The 16,282-nt window shown below is 43.2% G+C and overlaps 1 protein-coding gene and 1 non-coding gene across 16 annotated transcripts in view; both read left to right on the top strand.

The window, feature by feature from the left end:
• The window catches only part of EIF4ENIF1 (eukaryotic translation initiation factor 4E nuclear import factor 1), a 56,916-nt gene that overhangs the window by 11,765 nt on the left and 28,869 nt on the right, over positions 1 to 16,282 (top strand). For all 15 annotated transcript variants that reach the window (XR_010156129.1, XR_010156128.1, XR_010156131.1 and 12 more), the window contains exons 3-4: positions 10,475 to 10,548; positions 14,085 to 14,212. Coding sequence is in view for 11 of the 15 variants with exons in the window: in XM_009438228.5 (XP_009436503.2) it covers positions 10,475 to 10,548; positions 14,085 to 14,212 (202 nt within the window). In the remaining 4 variants the exon portion in view is untranslated. The remainder of the gene's footprint in view (positions 1 to 10,474; positions 10,549 to 14,084; positions 14,213 to 16,282) is intronic.
• LOC112206786 (U6 spliceosomal RNA) lies at positions 2,871 to 2,977 on the top strand. Its single transcript, XR_002941257.1, has one exon. It is a non-coding gene; the product is annotated as a U6 spliceosomal RNA (small nuclear RNA).

Raw genomic sequence — 16,282 nt, 5'->3', positions numbered from 1 at the left:
CTTTGCTCCTGTGTTTTGCCACTGATTCCTTATTAAATGACTGTCACCTGCCAGTTGGACAGGGAATAAAAGCAGAGACACTCAGAACATTCAGCTTGATACTGACCAGTGTTAAACATGCGTATTAAAGTTAAGTGAATGTTGAATTATCTTAGTTTAACTTCATGTGGAATTTTTTTTTTTTTTTTTTTGAGACAGGCTCTCACTGTGTTATCCAGGCTGGAGTGCAGTGGTACAGTTAACTCACTGCAGCCTCGAACTCTGCATTCATGCGATCCTTCCACCTCAGCCTCCTGAGTAGCTAGGACTACAGGTGTGTGTCACCACACATGGCTAATTTTTTCATTTCTTTGTAGAGATAGGATCTCATTATGTTGCCCAGGCTGGTCTCCAACTCCTGACCTCAAGCGATCCTCCTGCCTCAGCCTCCTAAAGTGTTGGAATTCCAGGTGTGAGCCACTGCATCTGGCCCCATGTGGACTTTTCATAACCTTGACTAGTTACAAAGTGGCATTATTGTAGTCATTAGTGTCTCCAGGGATCTTTAAGGGAGGCCATCCTAATTTGTGGCTGGTAGGCCAATTGGTCATAGCAGTCAGTACAGCCATGTTTGTCTTTCCTTTAAAACAATCAGGAAAATGGACAAGCAGTTGAAGTGACTGACTTGAGTCATCCTAGCCTTCTTGGATATAATCAGAAGACTTGAAGCCAATCCCCAGAGAAAAGAGTAACTGTGATTTAAATCCTAGGTTGAAACAGGAATCAGGTGGTCCCTTTTTCCAGTACAGAAATCTTATTTGATAACTAAATGTATTTTTCATAAACTGAGTAGTAACTCAGGTGGCATTTCTGTGACAAATTTAGTTATAAACTTCTTAAACTAATTTAAGGATACCTATTTATGTTGGAGAAGGTAGAATTATGGTATGAAAAGTCATTGGGAGGACAAGGTGGGAGGATGAATTGAGTCCAGGAGTTCACGACCAGACTGGGCAATATAGTGAGACCCCATCTCGTTAAAAAAAAAAAAAATTGCCAGAGGTGGTGGTGTGCACCTGTGGTCCCAGATACTCAAGAGGCTAACGTGGGAGGATCACTTGAGCTTGGGAAGTTGAGGCTGCAGTGAGCTATGACTGCACCATTGCACTCCAGCATGGGCAACAGAGTGAGACTCTGTCTCAAAGAAAAAAAAAATTATTCAATCTTAATGTGTCAACTGTCCAGAAAACCTATCTCACTGGAAGTTGTTAGAGCAGGCTGGCTGGCAAGACCATAGAGAATAGCTTCTGACTGCTTTTTCCTACCCATTCGTTTTTTGTTATCGTTGAGACAGAGTCTTGCACGATCTTGGCTCACTGCAACCTCCACCTCCCAGGTTCAAGTGATTCTCCTGCCTCAGCCTCCTGAGTAGTTGGGATTAGAGGTGTGTGCCACCATGCCCAGCTGATTTTCTTTTTTTTTAGTAGAGACGATCTCGCCATGTTGGCCAGGATGGTCTCAAACTCCTGACCTCAAGTGATCTGCCCACCTTGGTCTCCTAAAGTGCTGGGGTTACAGACGTGAGCCACTGCACCCGGCCCCTGCCTGTTCCGTTTTGTTTTGTTTTCAGAGGGAGTTTCGTTCCTGTTGCCCAGGCTGGAGTGCAATGGCGTGATCTTGGCTCACCACAACCTCTGCCTCCCGGGTTCAAGCGATTCTCCTCCCTCAGCCTCCCGAGTAGCTGGGACTACAGGCGCACGCCACCATGCCCAGCTAATTTTTTGTATTTTTAGTGTAGATGGGGCTTCTCCATGTTAGGCTGGTCTCGAACTTCTGACCTCAGGTGATCTGCCTGTCTCACCCTCCCAAAGTGCTGGGATTACAGGCGTGAGCCACCACGCCCAGCCAGGAATATTTCCCTTTTAATCCCCCTTCCATAAATGTGACTTATGTGAAATTCTACATAATGTCAGAAGGTCCATCAGAATGCATAGTTGTTTCTGCATAGGATTTCTGCAGAAAGAAATGGATAAGGATTTTAACCATTGTTCTTTTGGGCTTTTGTTGAGATTCATTTGCTTTCCACTTTAATACTGATCACCAAAAGTGGGTGTTCATACTAGTAATTCCCCAATAGGTTTTGGGAGCCTTGACACATTTTCTTTAAGGAAGGCTGCTGCAACTAAGAAAATATGTTTATGCTTCCTTGGGTGTGTGGCTCTTGGGCAATTAGCAGCTTGTTCTTGCCTAGTCAGGTTTTAGTAACCTGTGCAAAAAGTGAAGTCTCAGGTATTAACTCTTATATTCGCCATATGGTAATCTTAATGAATTCATTCGTGATCAGTAAGTTCCTATGGGTTAAGACTTTCCAGGCTAGGCACAGTGGCTCACACTTGTAATCCCAGCACTTTGGGAGGCTGAGGCAAGATGATCACTTGAGCCTAAGAGTTCAGACCAGCCTGGGCAACACAGCAAGACCTCATCTCTACAAAAAATTTTTTAAATTAGCTGGATGTGGTGGCATGCGCCTGTAGTCTTAGCTGCTTGGGAGGCTGAGGCAAGAAAGATCACTTGAGTCCATGAGTTTTGAGGCTGCAGTGAGCTATGATCATGCCACTGCACTCCAGCCTGAGAGTGAGACCCTGTCTCAAAAAAAAAATCTCCAAAAGGATAGATTAAAAAAAAAAAAAAAAAACCTCTCCAAAAGGGTAATATCACATCCTTTCTTGAAATACTCATAAGAAGGAAGCACTCCTAGTTAGAGTGGCCACTTCCCAAGTATTCTGTCTTTAGCCATAGTTGAACGTTTTCTTTGAAAATATCCCAAAGGGGTATTTCCACGAGTAATGTTAAGGGCTCTTGATGAGATGGCAAGTTTAAGAACTCTTTTCGTGCTTGCTTCGGCAGCACATATACTAAAATTGCAACAATACAGAGAAGATTAGCATGGCCCCTGCGCAAGGATGACACGCAAATTCATGAAGTGTTCCATATTTTTTTAAAAAAAAAAAGACTCTTCTCTTGGCCAGGCATGGTGGCTCACGCCCGTAATCCTAACACTTTGGGAGGCCGAGGCAAACGGATTACCTGAGCTCAGGCAGCCTGGCCAACATGATGAAACCGCATCTCTACTAAAATACAAGAAAAACATTAGCCGGGCATGGCGGCATGAGCCTGTAATCCCATCTACTCAGGAGGCTGAGGCAGCAGAATTGCTTGAACGCTGGAGGCAGAGGTTGCAGTGAGCTGAGATCGCCTTGGTGACAAAGTGGGACTCCATCTCCAAAAAAAAAAAAAAAAAAAAAAAAACTTCTTTCAGAGACTGGAAGAGCTGTAGGGGTGGGGACAAGAGTCATCTGTCTATGTGTGGCACTAAACTGGGCACACAGGATATATTTGGACAGTTGTAAAGAGAGCAAATTTTTTTTTTTTTTTTTGAAACAGTCTCTCTCTGTCACCCAGGCTGGGGTGCAGTGGTGCGATCTCAGCTCACTGCAAGCTCCGCCTCCCGGGTTCACGCTATTCTCCTGCCTCAGCCTCCCGAGTAGCTGGGACTACAGGCACCTGCCACCACGCCCGGCTAATTTTTTTGTATTTTTGATAGAGACGGGGTTTCACCATGTTAGCCAGGATGGTCTCGATCTCCTGACCTCATGATCCGCCCGCCTCAGCCTCCCAAAGTGCTGGGATTACAGGCTTGAGCCACCATGCCCGGCCATTTTTTTGTATTTTCAGTAGAGACAGGGTTTCACTGTGTTAGCCAGGATGGTCTCGATCTCATGACCTCGTGATCCCCCCGCCTTGGCCTCCCAAAGTGCTGGGATTACAGGTGTGAGCCACCGCACTCAGCTTTTTTTTTTTTTTTTTTTTTTTTTTTGAGACAGAGTCTTGCTCTGTCACCCATGCTGTAGTGCTGTGGCATGATCTCGGCTCACTACAACCTCTGTCTCCTGGGTTCAGGCAGTTCTTGTGCCTCAGCTTCCTGAATAGTAGCTGGGATTTCAGGTGTCCACCACCAGGCCCAGCTAGTTTTTTTATTTTTAGTAGAGATGTGGTTTCACCATGTTGGCCAGGCTGCTCATGAACTCCTGACTCAAGTGATAGCTGGTCTCGGCCTCCCAATGTTTTGAGATTACAGGTGTCAGCCGGCACGCCTGGCCCAAACTGTATTGACTTAGCTCATGGTTTCTCTCTTCCCCACTTAAGTAGGGGATCTTCTTGTGCTGGGATACCACCTTAAGCATCTTAGGATCATGCTGGAAGGTAACACATTTAGCGCTGTAAACAGTGAGGAAGTTTTCTCTCATTTTTCCCTAAATGTCCACGTGGACCTTGGGCCACATTTTGAGAAACATGCTCAGTTGGAAGCAATAATTTTTGACCTCTTTGGCGTTCATTGGAAATCTTTTGAAGGTGTGAACATTCACTGCAGAAATTGCACAAATGCATCATTTTCCATATGGTTTCAAATGGGAGGTCTTACACTCCTTGACATCATGGAACTGGTTTAAGAAGTCTTACTTTTCAAGAACAGTAAATACTGTTTACCTAGATGTTTACAGTGACCCCCTGCCAGTTTTACAACCCAAGAGTTGTCTTGTTTCTAAGCCTGTTTCTCAGTGAAGAAAATGGCTCTTTATCCTCTATGGACAGGTGAGCTATGTTTTAGCCATTGCGTTTGGTCAAAAGTGCGCCCTGGCACAAATAATGTTGCTGATGTGGTTAATGTCAGTGTGTAACTAGCTTGCTACTCTGCCTTCTGCTCTTACAGGCCTGTGAAGTTTGTACATCTGTTCACTTAAGCATCACACCTATGTATGCTAAGCATGTAAAGTCAACAACGAAAACTGGAATACGGAAGTGAAAATGAGAATTTTGTTAACTCTTGTTAACTGAGAGTAGTTGGTGTTTATCACTCTGTGATTAGAGCAATAACTCTAAGAGGAAAGATTATATTGAACAAAACATTAACTTTGAATAACCTCTCAATTTCAAATTCTCTCTTTTTTTTTTTTTGGAGACAGAGTCTTGCTCTGTCGCCGAGGCTGGAGAATCTCAGCTTACTGCAACTTCCGCCTCCTGAATTCAACCAATTTCTCCTGCTTCGGCCTCAAGTGAGGCTGAGATTACAGGCATGCGCCGTCATACCCAGCTAATTTTTTAATTTTTAGTAGAGACAGGGTTTTGCTATGTTGGCCATGCTGGTCTTGAACTCCTGGCCTCAAGAAATACGTCCGGCCTCTTTTTTTTTTTTTTTGAGACAGGGTCTCTGTCACTCGGGCTAGAGCGCAGTGGTACAATTACAGCTCATTGCAGCCTGGATCTCCTGGGCTCAACCAAGTAGCCTGGACAATAGGCATGCCACCATGCCCTGCCTTTTTTTTTTTTGAGACAGGGTCTCCATCAAAAAGGGCGCAGTCTTGGCTCACTGCAACCTCTGCGTCCCAGGTTCGCAGTTCTCATACCTCAGCCTCCCAAGTAGCTGGGGCTACAGGTGTGCACCCCCACACCTGGCTAATTTTTTTTGTTTGTTTGAGACAGAATCTTACTCTGTTGTCCAGGCTGGAGTGCAGTGGTGTGATCTTGGCTCACTGCAACCTCTGCCTCCCAGTCTCAGGCAATTCTCCTGCCTGAGTCTCCCGAGTAGCTGGGATTACAGGCGTGCCAGGCTGGTCTTGAACTCCTGATCTTAAGTGATCCACCCGCCTTGGCCTCCCAAAGTGCTGTGATTACATGTGTGAGCCACCGTGCCCAGCCCATATTCTCCTATTTTTAAACTAATATCCTTTTTCTGTTCCAGGATTCCATCCAGGATACCATATTATGTTTAGTTGTCCTCTCTCTTTAGCCTCCTATTTTCCTTTTTTTAAGACTGTTACTTCTGTTAAAGTATTTTTTGATTCCTCGTCAATAGGACCAAAATTAGGCTTTTCTGGATGTTTTGTGGTTGTGTTAAAGTATTAACCTTTCCCAGGTGACTCCTAAATAAATAGGTAAAATCATTATAGAGTTCAGCAAACAGCTGTAGTGGTAATTGAGAACACCTATTGGGATCCCTGTTACCTTTGGAGTTAAAAGTTTCAAACAAAACACCACTTAGAAACTTACGTACATTAAGAATTTACACATTTAAGTGTGAAAGATTGTCTTTGATTGAATAGCACATTAGGGTTCTTAGTATCTGCATGGGGTAGTAAGGGGATATGTGATAATCTTTAGTTACTTTTAAGAGTAAAAAATTGCTTTGCAGTGGTTTTTCCTGTAGCATTATGTATAAGTATTTCCTATATTGCAAGGTCCTTCCTGTTTCTACTAGAAAAATTTTAAGCCCTATTGTCCTTAGGATTTCTGTGTTATAGTAATATCTGATATTTTCATAATTACTATTGCTCCATCCTCCCTGAACCCCTCCCCCCAGCCCCAAAGTTGTGCTAACCCTACAGATCTGACACCATGTTTGCCCTGAAGATTTCTCTGGAGTCTCCCGTGGTGTGTTTTGTTTTTTTCTTTTTTTGAGACAGGGTCTCTGTCACCCAGGATGGAGAGCAGTGGTGCGATCACTGCAGCCTTGACCTCAAGTGACCCTCCCACCGCAGCCTCCTGAGTAGCGGGGACCACACTCGGTGAATTTTTTTTTTTTTTTTTTTTTTTTAAACGGAGTCTCGCTCTGTCACCCAGGCTGGAGTGCAGTGGCGCGAACTCAGATCACTGCAACCTCAGCCTCCCTACAAGTAGCTGGGATTACAGGCGTCCGCTACCACACCTGGCTAAGTTTTATATTTTTAGTAGAGACAGGGTTTCACCATGTTGGCCAGGCTGGTCTCAAACTCCTGGCCTCAAGTGATCTGCCTGCCTCAGCCTCCTGTAGTGTTGGGATTACAGGCATGAGCCACTGTGCCCGGCCCACTCGATGAATTTTAAAATATTTTTTGTAGAGACAGGTGTCTCCTTATATTGCCCAGGCCGATCTTGAACTCCTGGACTCAAGCAGTCTTCCCGCTTCAGCCTCCCAAAGTTCAGGGAGTACAGATGTGAGCCACTGGACCTGGCTGACTCCTGTCTTTACTGGTGATTTATAGGTTGTATGTTCTTTGACAATTTTTTTCAGAATTTTGAACAGCCTCTAGGTATGTCTTTGTATTTGGAACTCTGTTTATCGCAGTCTTAACAAATTTTTATTCGTATTTCTATCCAGTTATAAGACAGGTAATTCATAAATAAATCCTAAATAAATGCAAATGCCTGATTGATATCCTGGTCTTAAAACTGAAATATCATATAGTCCTAAGGCATCTTCTTGTCCTGAAGAAAACATTTAGATGCTTCAGTTTTCTGTAAACACTGAGAGAATTCATGGTATGCTATACCCAGTGATTCTTGTGGGCTGATTGAGCAAATCTGTCCCTCCATCCTCACCCCAAGATGTTGAATCAGTGATCTGAGAAGCAGTGCACATTCTCCTACTACAAGGCCTGGGATGGGAGTGTTGCCAAAGTCATGGCATAGTGGTATGTGCTTTTTTGCAAGGCAGTTGCAGCATTTTACTGGTGCTGAAAGTTTCAGAATTGCTTTTTAACTTTATTATAAAAAATATTTCAAAGTATACCAAAAGGAGGCAGTAGTTTGTTGTATATATGGGTAGATATGTGTGTTAGTGTGCATGTGTGTATATATATGTGTGTGTATATGTAAGTGTGTATATTTCCTAGCTCTACTGAAAGGGCCTTCAAGCAAATGAGGATACCCAGTTCCCAGACCTTGGTGTTTTATGCAATTCCTCACTTAAAGAAACTAGGATTTCTCAGAAATAGCTGATTCCAGGGCTGGGACAGGATGAATACAAGATAAGCTAGAACGTATGACAGTCTTTAGAAAAAAAAAAAAAAAGATGGCATGTTGAAAAAGACACATGGGCCAGTCTGAAGAGGCACCCACTGGCAAAATCTGGGACAGTTTGGGCACCACATAATTGAGGACATTAATGAGTTATAGACCAACAGAAAAACCAGGAGTCAGCCGGGCACGGTGGCTCACGCCTGTAATCCCAGCACTTTGGGAGGCTGAGACAGGCAGATCACTTGAGGTCAGGAGTTCCAGAGCAGTCTGGTCAACGTGGTGAAACTCCGTCTCTACTAAAATACAAAAAAAATTAGCCAGCCATGGTGGTGCATGCCTGTAGTCCCAGCTATTCGGGAGGCTGAGGTGGAAGAAGTGCTTCAACCCAGAAGGCAGGGGTTGCAGTGAGCCAAGATTGCGCCAGTGCACTCCAGCCTGGGCGACAGAGCAAGACTGTCTCAAAAAAAAAAAAAAAAAAAAAAGAGGAAAAACTAGGAGTCTGTGAGTCCATACCAATAATACATAGGTATATAAACAGGGGAAAGGAGGACTTGCCTTTACAGTATGATGCCAAGTGCCGGCTGGTAAATATGGAGAGTGGAGAGAGGGCTAGAGTGGCAAAATGAAGAGTGGTTTGGTCGAGAATCATTAATGGATGCTAACTTTAGTGGAAAACTGAAGACCAAGATATTTGGGTGATTTTAAAGTGTCTCCCCACAGATTGCATGCTAAATGCAAATGGGAAAGCAGTAACTAAATAGTAGAGAAACTAGAGAATACCTTGACCAAATGATCAAAATTAGCACCATAGATAAAGGACAGATGAACATCATGGCCTCCAGAAGTGACGGTCTGTGAAGGACACAGCACCTCTTCAGTTAGTATTCTGCCCCATGGATATTTAGGCTCAGTCTATCATGAGAAAACATCAGACCAACCCAAAATGAATAATGTTCTTTTACAGAAAGGGACTATATTTTCTAGAAATGTCACTATCATAAGAGACAAAAGTTGTAGAAATGTTCTAGATTAAGGGAGACCAAAGAGATACAACAATCAAATATCTGATTCTAGACTGGATCCTGTTTTGGAGGGGGAAGATCAATGTAAAGGACATTACTGGGTCCATTTACAAAACTGGAATTGGGAAGGTAGATTAGAAAAAAGTATTATCAATAGCTGTAGTTATAAAAAAAACTAGCAGTTCTTCTCAACTTGGGTCTGCAGAAGTAAGTCTTCATGCCCTGAGGCATCCATTATATGTGAGGGATTAGCCTCTCTCCTGTGCATACCAGCTAAGTACATCCTTGAGAGAATGGGAAAATAGTTCACTCAGGTCATTTTCTGTAGGGCTAAATTCTCTCATGGAGCTGGATAACAGGCTGTAAAGGAATATCTTCATTCTTAGGAAATAGGCACTGCAGTATTTAGGAGTAAGGCATCATGACTTACGCAATTTACTCTCAAGTTAGTCAAAAAAAAAAAAAAAAAAGCTCACTCATATGTGGAAGCCAAAAAAACTTGACTTCGTGGAGATAGAGAATAGAATGATAGATACCAGAGTCTGGGAAAGGTGTGTGGGTGGGATGGCAGAATACAAAGAGGTTGGTTATATGGATACAAACATGCAGTTGAAGAAGGAGTAAATTCTAATGTTTGATAGCAGAGCAGAGTGGCTGTGGTTAACAAGTGTATTGTATATTTCAAAACAGCTAGAAGGGAGGACTTTAAATGTCTCCAAAACATAGGACGGATAAATACTTGAGGTAATTGACACCCCAGATATCCTGACTTGATCATTACACAGTTTATACATGTAACAAAATATCACATATACCCCATAAGTGTATACAAATGTCTGTATCAATTTTTTTAAATTCTGCAAAAAAAAAAGTAAATGATAAATAGGGAGAAATGTTAATAGGTACATAGTATATGGATGTTTTTTGTGTTTTTTTAGTCTTGCAACATTACATTTAAAAAAAACTATCGCCCCCCCCCGGGCCCGGTTGCTCACACCTGTAATCCCAGCACTTTGGGAGGCCGATTCGGGCAGATCGCCTGAGGTCAGGGGTTTGAGACCAGCCCGGCCAACATGGCAAAACCCCGTCTCTACTAAAAATACAAAAATTAGCCAGGCATGGTGGCGTGTGCCTGTAATTCCAGCCACTTGGGAGACTGAAGCAAGAGAATTGCTTGAACCCAGGAGGTGGAGGTTGTAGTGGGCCAAGATTGTGCCACTGCACTTCATCCTGTGCTACAGAGTGAGATTCCATCTCAAAAAAAAAAAAAAAAAATTCCCCTTGTAAATTGTCATCTAATGCATTGAAAATTGGTAAGATTAGGCAGAGGTTTTATCTAACACTAAAGTTTCCTTGCCTTGATGAGCATTCAGTGTTACGGAATGTAACAATATTATTCAATAGCAATTATGAGAGATTGTTTTAGCCAGAAACTGATCACTTTTAAGTTACTGGATTATTCTGCTTGAGCTTGTGAGAACCTCAATGTACTCCAGTCCTTTCTGAAATAAGGCAGGATATAAATAAGAATTGTGTGAAGTGTTTAAGATGGACACTTAGAATTATTCAGAACAGAAGTTTAAAGTGTGTGGCCTAAGAAATGTAATTCAAAATGACTATTTGACTTCTCTTTTTAGGAAGAACTCTTGGATATAAAAGAACTCCCCCATTCCAAACAGAGGCCTTCGTGCCTTTCTGAAAAATATGACAGGTATGTGTGTCATTCTAGTCCTTAACTACTTCTAGTCAATAACTTTTTGTTATACCAAACTTGGTAAATTAAGAATTGTATTGTTTTGAAGTTTTCTGGTAGAATTATAAGTGAAAGAGGGATTTCGAGAGGTAATAAGATGGGTTTCAACTACCTAGGAATGAAACTAAAATTAAAAGATGACCTGGTCAGAGTCACATAGTCAGAAAGCAGAATTAAGACTTGAACCCGACAGGGCGTGGTGGCTCACGCCTGTAATCCCAGCACTTTGGGAGGCCAAGGCAGGCGGATCACGAGGTCAGGAGATCGAGACCATCCTGGCTGACATGGTGAAACCCCATCTCTACTAAAAATACAAAAAATTAGCCAGGCGTGGTGGCGTGCGCCTGTAGTCCCAGCTACTCGAGAGGCTGAGGCAGGAGAATGGCATGAACTCGGGAGGCGGAGCCTGCAGTGAGCTGAGATCGCACCACTGCACTCCAGCCTGGGCGACAGTGCGAGATTCCATCTCAAAAAAAAAAAAAAAAAAGACTTGAACCCAGGAGTCCTCACCAGGGTCTTGTCCTCTACCAGTGGTTTTTTGCACTGTACTTTGAGGGTACCTGCCTCAGGTATGCTGCTCAGGGGGGCTCTTGGTTCTTTTTTTTGCATTCCCACAAAAAACTATTCAGCCTTTCCGATTAGCTTCATTTCATCCTAGTTTCCCTCAGAAGAAGAAGGCTTTGGTTTGGGAAGACTATAGCTAAAAGTGGTCTGAAAATCTCCTACAATAATCCTATATTGTACTACTTATGGCCACCTTAGTCATTTCTTTTCTTTTTTTTTTTTTTTGTCCGAGACAGAGTTTCACTCTTTTTGCCCAGGCTGGAGTGCATTGGCGCGATCTGGGCTCACTGCAACCTCCACCTCCCAGGTTCAAGCGATTCTTCTGCCTCAGCCTCCCGAGTAGCTGGGATTACAGGCACCCACTACCACGCACAGCTAATGTTTTTGTATTTATGGTACCTATGGTACTATAGTGCCTATAGTCCCAAGTACTCAGGAGGCCAAAGCAGGAGGTTTGCTTGAGCCCAGGAGCTTGAGGATGCAGTGAATTATGATTGTGTCACTGCACTCCAGTCTGAGCAACAGAGATCCTATCTCAAAAAAAAAAAAAAAAAGTCTTATTTAACCAGGAAATTGAACATTAATATGATGCTTTATATGTTAAAAAAAATGTAGGCTAATACTAATATAAACCATCTACCTTGATATTTAAGAGATGATGGGCCAGGTGCAGTGGCTCACACCTGTAATCCCAGCACTTTGGGAGGCCAGGGTGGGCGGATCACAAGGTCAGGGGTTTGAGACCAGCCTGGCCAACACGGCGAAACCCTGTGTCTACTAAAAATACAAAAATTAGCTGGGTCTGGTGGCACATGCCTATAGTCCCAGCTACTCGGGAGGCTGAGGCAGGAGAATCGCTTGAACCCAGGAGGTGGAGGTTGGGTTGATCCTAGACTGCGCCATTGCACTGCAGCCTGGGCGACAGAGCAAGACTCCATCTCAAAAAAACAAAACAACAAAAAAAAAAACATGGATGCCTCAACCACATTCCCTGATGAAGGTGATACTTGATACTTGAATAATGGCTATGCCAATTAGTTAGGATTTTTCTTTTTTTTTTTTTTTTTTTGAGGTGGAGTTTCGCTCTTGTTGCCTAGGCTGGAGTGCAATGGCATAATCTTGGCTCACCACAACCTTCGCCTCCCGGGTTCAAGCGATTCTCCTGCCTCAGCCTCCCAAGTAGTTGGGATTACAGGCACCCACCACCACACCTGGCTAATTTTTATAGTTTTAGTAGAGACGGGGTTTCACCATGTTAGCCAGGCTGGTCTCGAACTCCTGACCTCAGGTGATCCATCCACCTCAGCCTCCCAAAGTGCTGGGATTAGCAGGCATGAGCCACTGCGTCTGGCCTACAAAACATATTTTTAAAAATTATCTGGGCATGGTGGCACCTGCCTGTAGTCATAACTACTCAGGAGGCTGAGATGGGAGGATCACCTGAGTCCAGAAGTTTCAGGCTGCAGTGAGGTATAATCATGCCACTGCATTCCAGTCTGGGTGACAGAACTCTGAGACCCTGTCTGAAAAAAATAAAAAAGTTATCCTGGGCAGACAAACAGCTTTTATTTCTGAAGCAGAGACATTGTGCCTGGTGGTAAAAATAAGAAAGAGGAGAGAGCTTCTCATTTTGTTTCACCTCTCTGAGAACTAAAATTTGTTGGGCTCTTAAATGCTAGATAATCCTCACCACTACCCTAGAAGGTAGGTAGTATATATTTTATTGTGAGGAGTTTGAGACTGAAACGCTAACTCACTTATTCAAGAAATGTTCATTGGTACCTGCTATGTGATAAATACTGTGCCAGGTTCTATAAAATATTCCGTGGCTTCATGGGGCATTGGTCTATGGAAGGATATAATCAAATACTTGTAAAAATTTATCATTGCAAATATCACAGGCTGCAAAGGACAAGTGTGAAGTACGTTGCTAGTGTATAGCATGGCCTGGTCTAATCTGGGGGTTGGGAAGTTCTTTCTGCAGAAGATGCAGCTCAGTAACTTGTCCAGGATGTTCCCAGTAGTAGTGGCAAAACTAGAATTAAAGCCCAGATTTTGGGCTCCAGAGTTTCTGCTCGTGCACAGTACTACCCAGCACCCCATCATTACACAGAGAATAAAATAAAACCTAAACTACACATTTTAGGTCGTAAGAGCTGTTTGCCCTGCTTGTGGAAAAACTAAGACTGTGCATAGAAATTCTGGAAAAATACACATCAAATGATCCAGGTGCTACTTCTGGTGAGAGAGTTAAGGGACTCTTTTTTCTCCTTTGTATTAGTCTTCAGTAAACAACAGTTAATATTTATGGAACATCTTTTTTGTATAGTACAGGCGTAGTTATTGTAATCCATGTGCATGCCAAGGTATATGGTCTGAATGTTTCAATTGTGTACAGACCATTAGTTTTCAAGTGACTATTGGTGTTGTGTGATCAACAACAAAGCATTACTGAATTAATAGATGTTTTTGTTTTCATATTAAAAGAGGTAACAATTCTGCAGGCAGTCATGAAGCTTTATTTTAGAAATGGGTTTCTGGCTGGGCGTAGTGGCTCACATCTGTGAGCCAGCACTTTGGGAAGCCAAGGCAGGCAGATTACTTGAGGTTAGGAGTTAGAGACCTGGCCTGGCCAACTGGTGAAACCCTGTCTCTACTAAAAGTACAAAAATTAGCAAGATGTGGTGGTGGGCACTTGTAATCCCAGCTACTGGTGAGGCTGAGGCAGAAGAATCACTTGAACCTGAGAGGCAGAGGGTGCAGTGAGCTGAGATCACGCCACTGCGCTCCATCCTGGGCGACAGAGCGAGACCCTGTCTCAAAAAAGGAGAAATGGGTTTCCATAACTATTAGCTGAGGAGGTTTAGAAATCACACTGCCTATATGGTTCATGGGCGTAAGTGCTAACAGTTGTATTTTTTGACCTGTAGTGATGGTGTCTGGGACCCTGAGAAGTGGCATGCCTCTCTCTACCCAGCTTCAGGGCGGAGCTCACCAGTGGAAAGTCTGAAGAAAGAGTTGGATACAGACCGGCCTTCCCTGGTGCGCAGGATAGTAGGTGAGCACACAGTCACTCAGAAGTGGGGTTAGTGATTTTGGGGACATGCTTTTGGCTGCTGGTTTCATTCTTAGCTCTGAGAATTTTATGCTTTGAGGGGAAATGTCATTATCAGGAAACTGATTTATCGGTTGGGTTTTTCCTAATCAGCAGGGTAAAGTCATAGTCTACTTTGTCACAGCTATATAAGAAGACTGTTAGGCTGTGTGCTTCTGAATTAAAAGTACCGATTATCTTTCACTGGCATGGATAACTGAGTTAGATGTGGTGGGTAGCATAAAGCTGTGCTGGAAATCTCATTATGCTTTCTTTCATATGTGAGACCAGTCCTCCGGTATAAATTAGTTCTGGCAATTCTTTTTTTTTTTGTTCTGTTTTTTTTTGAGACGGAGTCTTGCTCTGTTGCCTAGTCTGCAACCTCTGCCTCCTGGGTTCAAGCAATTCTCTGCCTTAGCCACCTAAGTAGCTGGGATTACAGGTGCCTGCCACCATGCCTGGCTAGTTTTTGTATTTTTAGTAGAGATGGGGTTTCACCATCTTGGCCAGGCTGGTCTTGAACTGCTAACCTCGTGATCCACCCACCTCGGCCTCCCAAAATGCTGGGATTACAGGCATGAGCCACTGCGCCCGGCCTAGTTCTGGCAATTCTTAATTCATAGTGGACTGTGATCTGAATAAAGGCTTGGATACGGTTTGAGACTGAAGTTAAGTCTGATCTTCCAACTTTCCTAGTTTAAAGTTTACCCCTTTAGAAACGTTGTTTAAGGGTGAAATGGAGACCAGGTAATATAAAAGCAGTCAAGGAACTTGTTGCAAGAACTTTTTTTGAGATGAGAGGATGACCCATCATAAAAACTTGGAACTAAACGAAAAAGATAGCCCGGCTCTAGTTTAAGCTATAAGACCCTTCTACACAGTCTGTCAGTACACTCAGCACAGTAATGTCTCTCAAAGAATTTATTCTAGCAGAATCATTAAAGATATGCAGAGACTTTATTAAAATGATGAAAACTGAGAAGGAACCTAAATATCCAACAGTAGAAATGGGTCGCGTAAACTTCGGTATATCCATATATGGGAATGTTACATTGCATTGTCCTGTAAAACCATGTTGCAGATGTGTTTATTGGCAAATAATGTTCATGACGTACTGACTCATAGAAAACTTTCCATATTGTATCCTGTGTTTAGAAAAAACTGAGACTGCACAGAAATTCTGTAAAAGTACACAACAGAACATTCTAGGAGCTGTTTGTGATAACAGAATTAAAGCAGATTTTTCTCACTTGGACTAATCTTCAGTTTCCTGATTTTTCTAGGAAGACATTTTTTGTGTGGTGACATGTTTGTTCTTCCTACACCAATAAATTTATTGAGATAGAATTTACATATAGCCTGCACAAAAAGTATACCATTTGATGTCTTGACATGAGTATATACCTGTGAAACCGTTACCAAAATCAACATAAGCATTTTTATCACCCCCAAAAGTTCCCTAGTATTCCTATGTGTCCCTCCCTTTAGCTCCCCCCCACAACACTTCCCCCTTCCCAAGCAAGCGCTGATTTGCTTTGTTTTTTTTTTTGTTTTTTTGAGACAGAGTCTCCCTCTGTCGCCTAGGCTGGAGTACAGTGGCGTGGTCTCTGCTTACTGCAACCTCTGCCTCCCAGGTTAAAGCGATTGTCTTGCCTCAGCTTCCTGAGTAGCTGGGATTACACATACACGTTCCACCGTGCCCAGCTAATTTTTTTTTTCCCCCACCGAGACAGAGTCTTGCTCTGTCACCCAGGCTGGAGTGCAGTGGCGCGATCTCGGCTCACTGCAACCTCTGCCTCCCGGGTTCAAGCGATTGTCGCGCCTCAGCCTCCCAAGTAGCTGGGATTATAGGCGTGCGCCACCATGCCTGCCTAATTTTTGTATTTTTAGTAGAGACAGGGTTTCACCATGTTGGCCAGGCTGGTCTTAAACTCCTGACCTCAAGTGATCCACCCACCTCAGCCTCCCAAAGTGCTGGGATCACAGGCATGAATCACCGTGCCTAGCCCCAATTTTTGTATTTTTAGTAGAGAC

The sequence above is a fragment of the Pan troglodytes genome, chromosome 23 (assembly GCF_028858775.2).
Source record: "Pan troglodytes isolate AG18354 chromosome 23, NHGRI_mPanTro3-v2.0_pri, whole genome shotgun sequence".
NCBI classification, from domain to species: Eukaryota; Metazoa; Chordata; class Mammalia; order Primates; family Hominidae; genus Pan; species Pan troglodytes.
The sequence above is the reverse complement of the archived record's forward strand: the minus strand, read 5'-3'. Positions and strand labels throughout refer to the sequence as shown.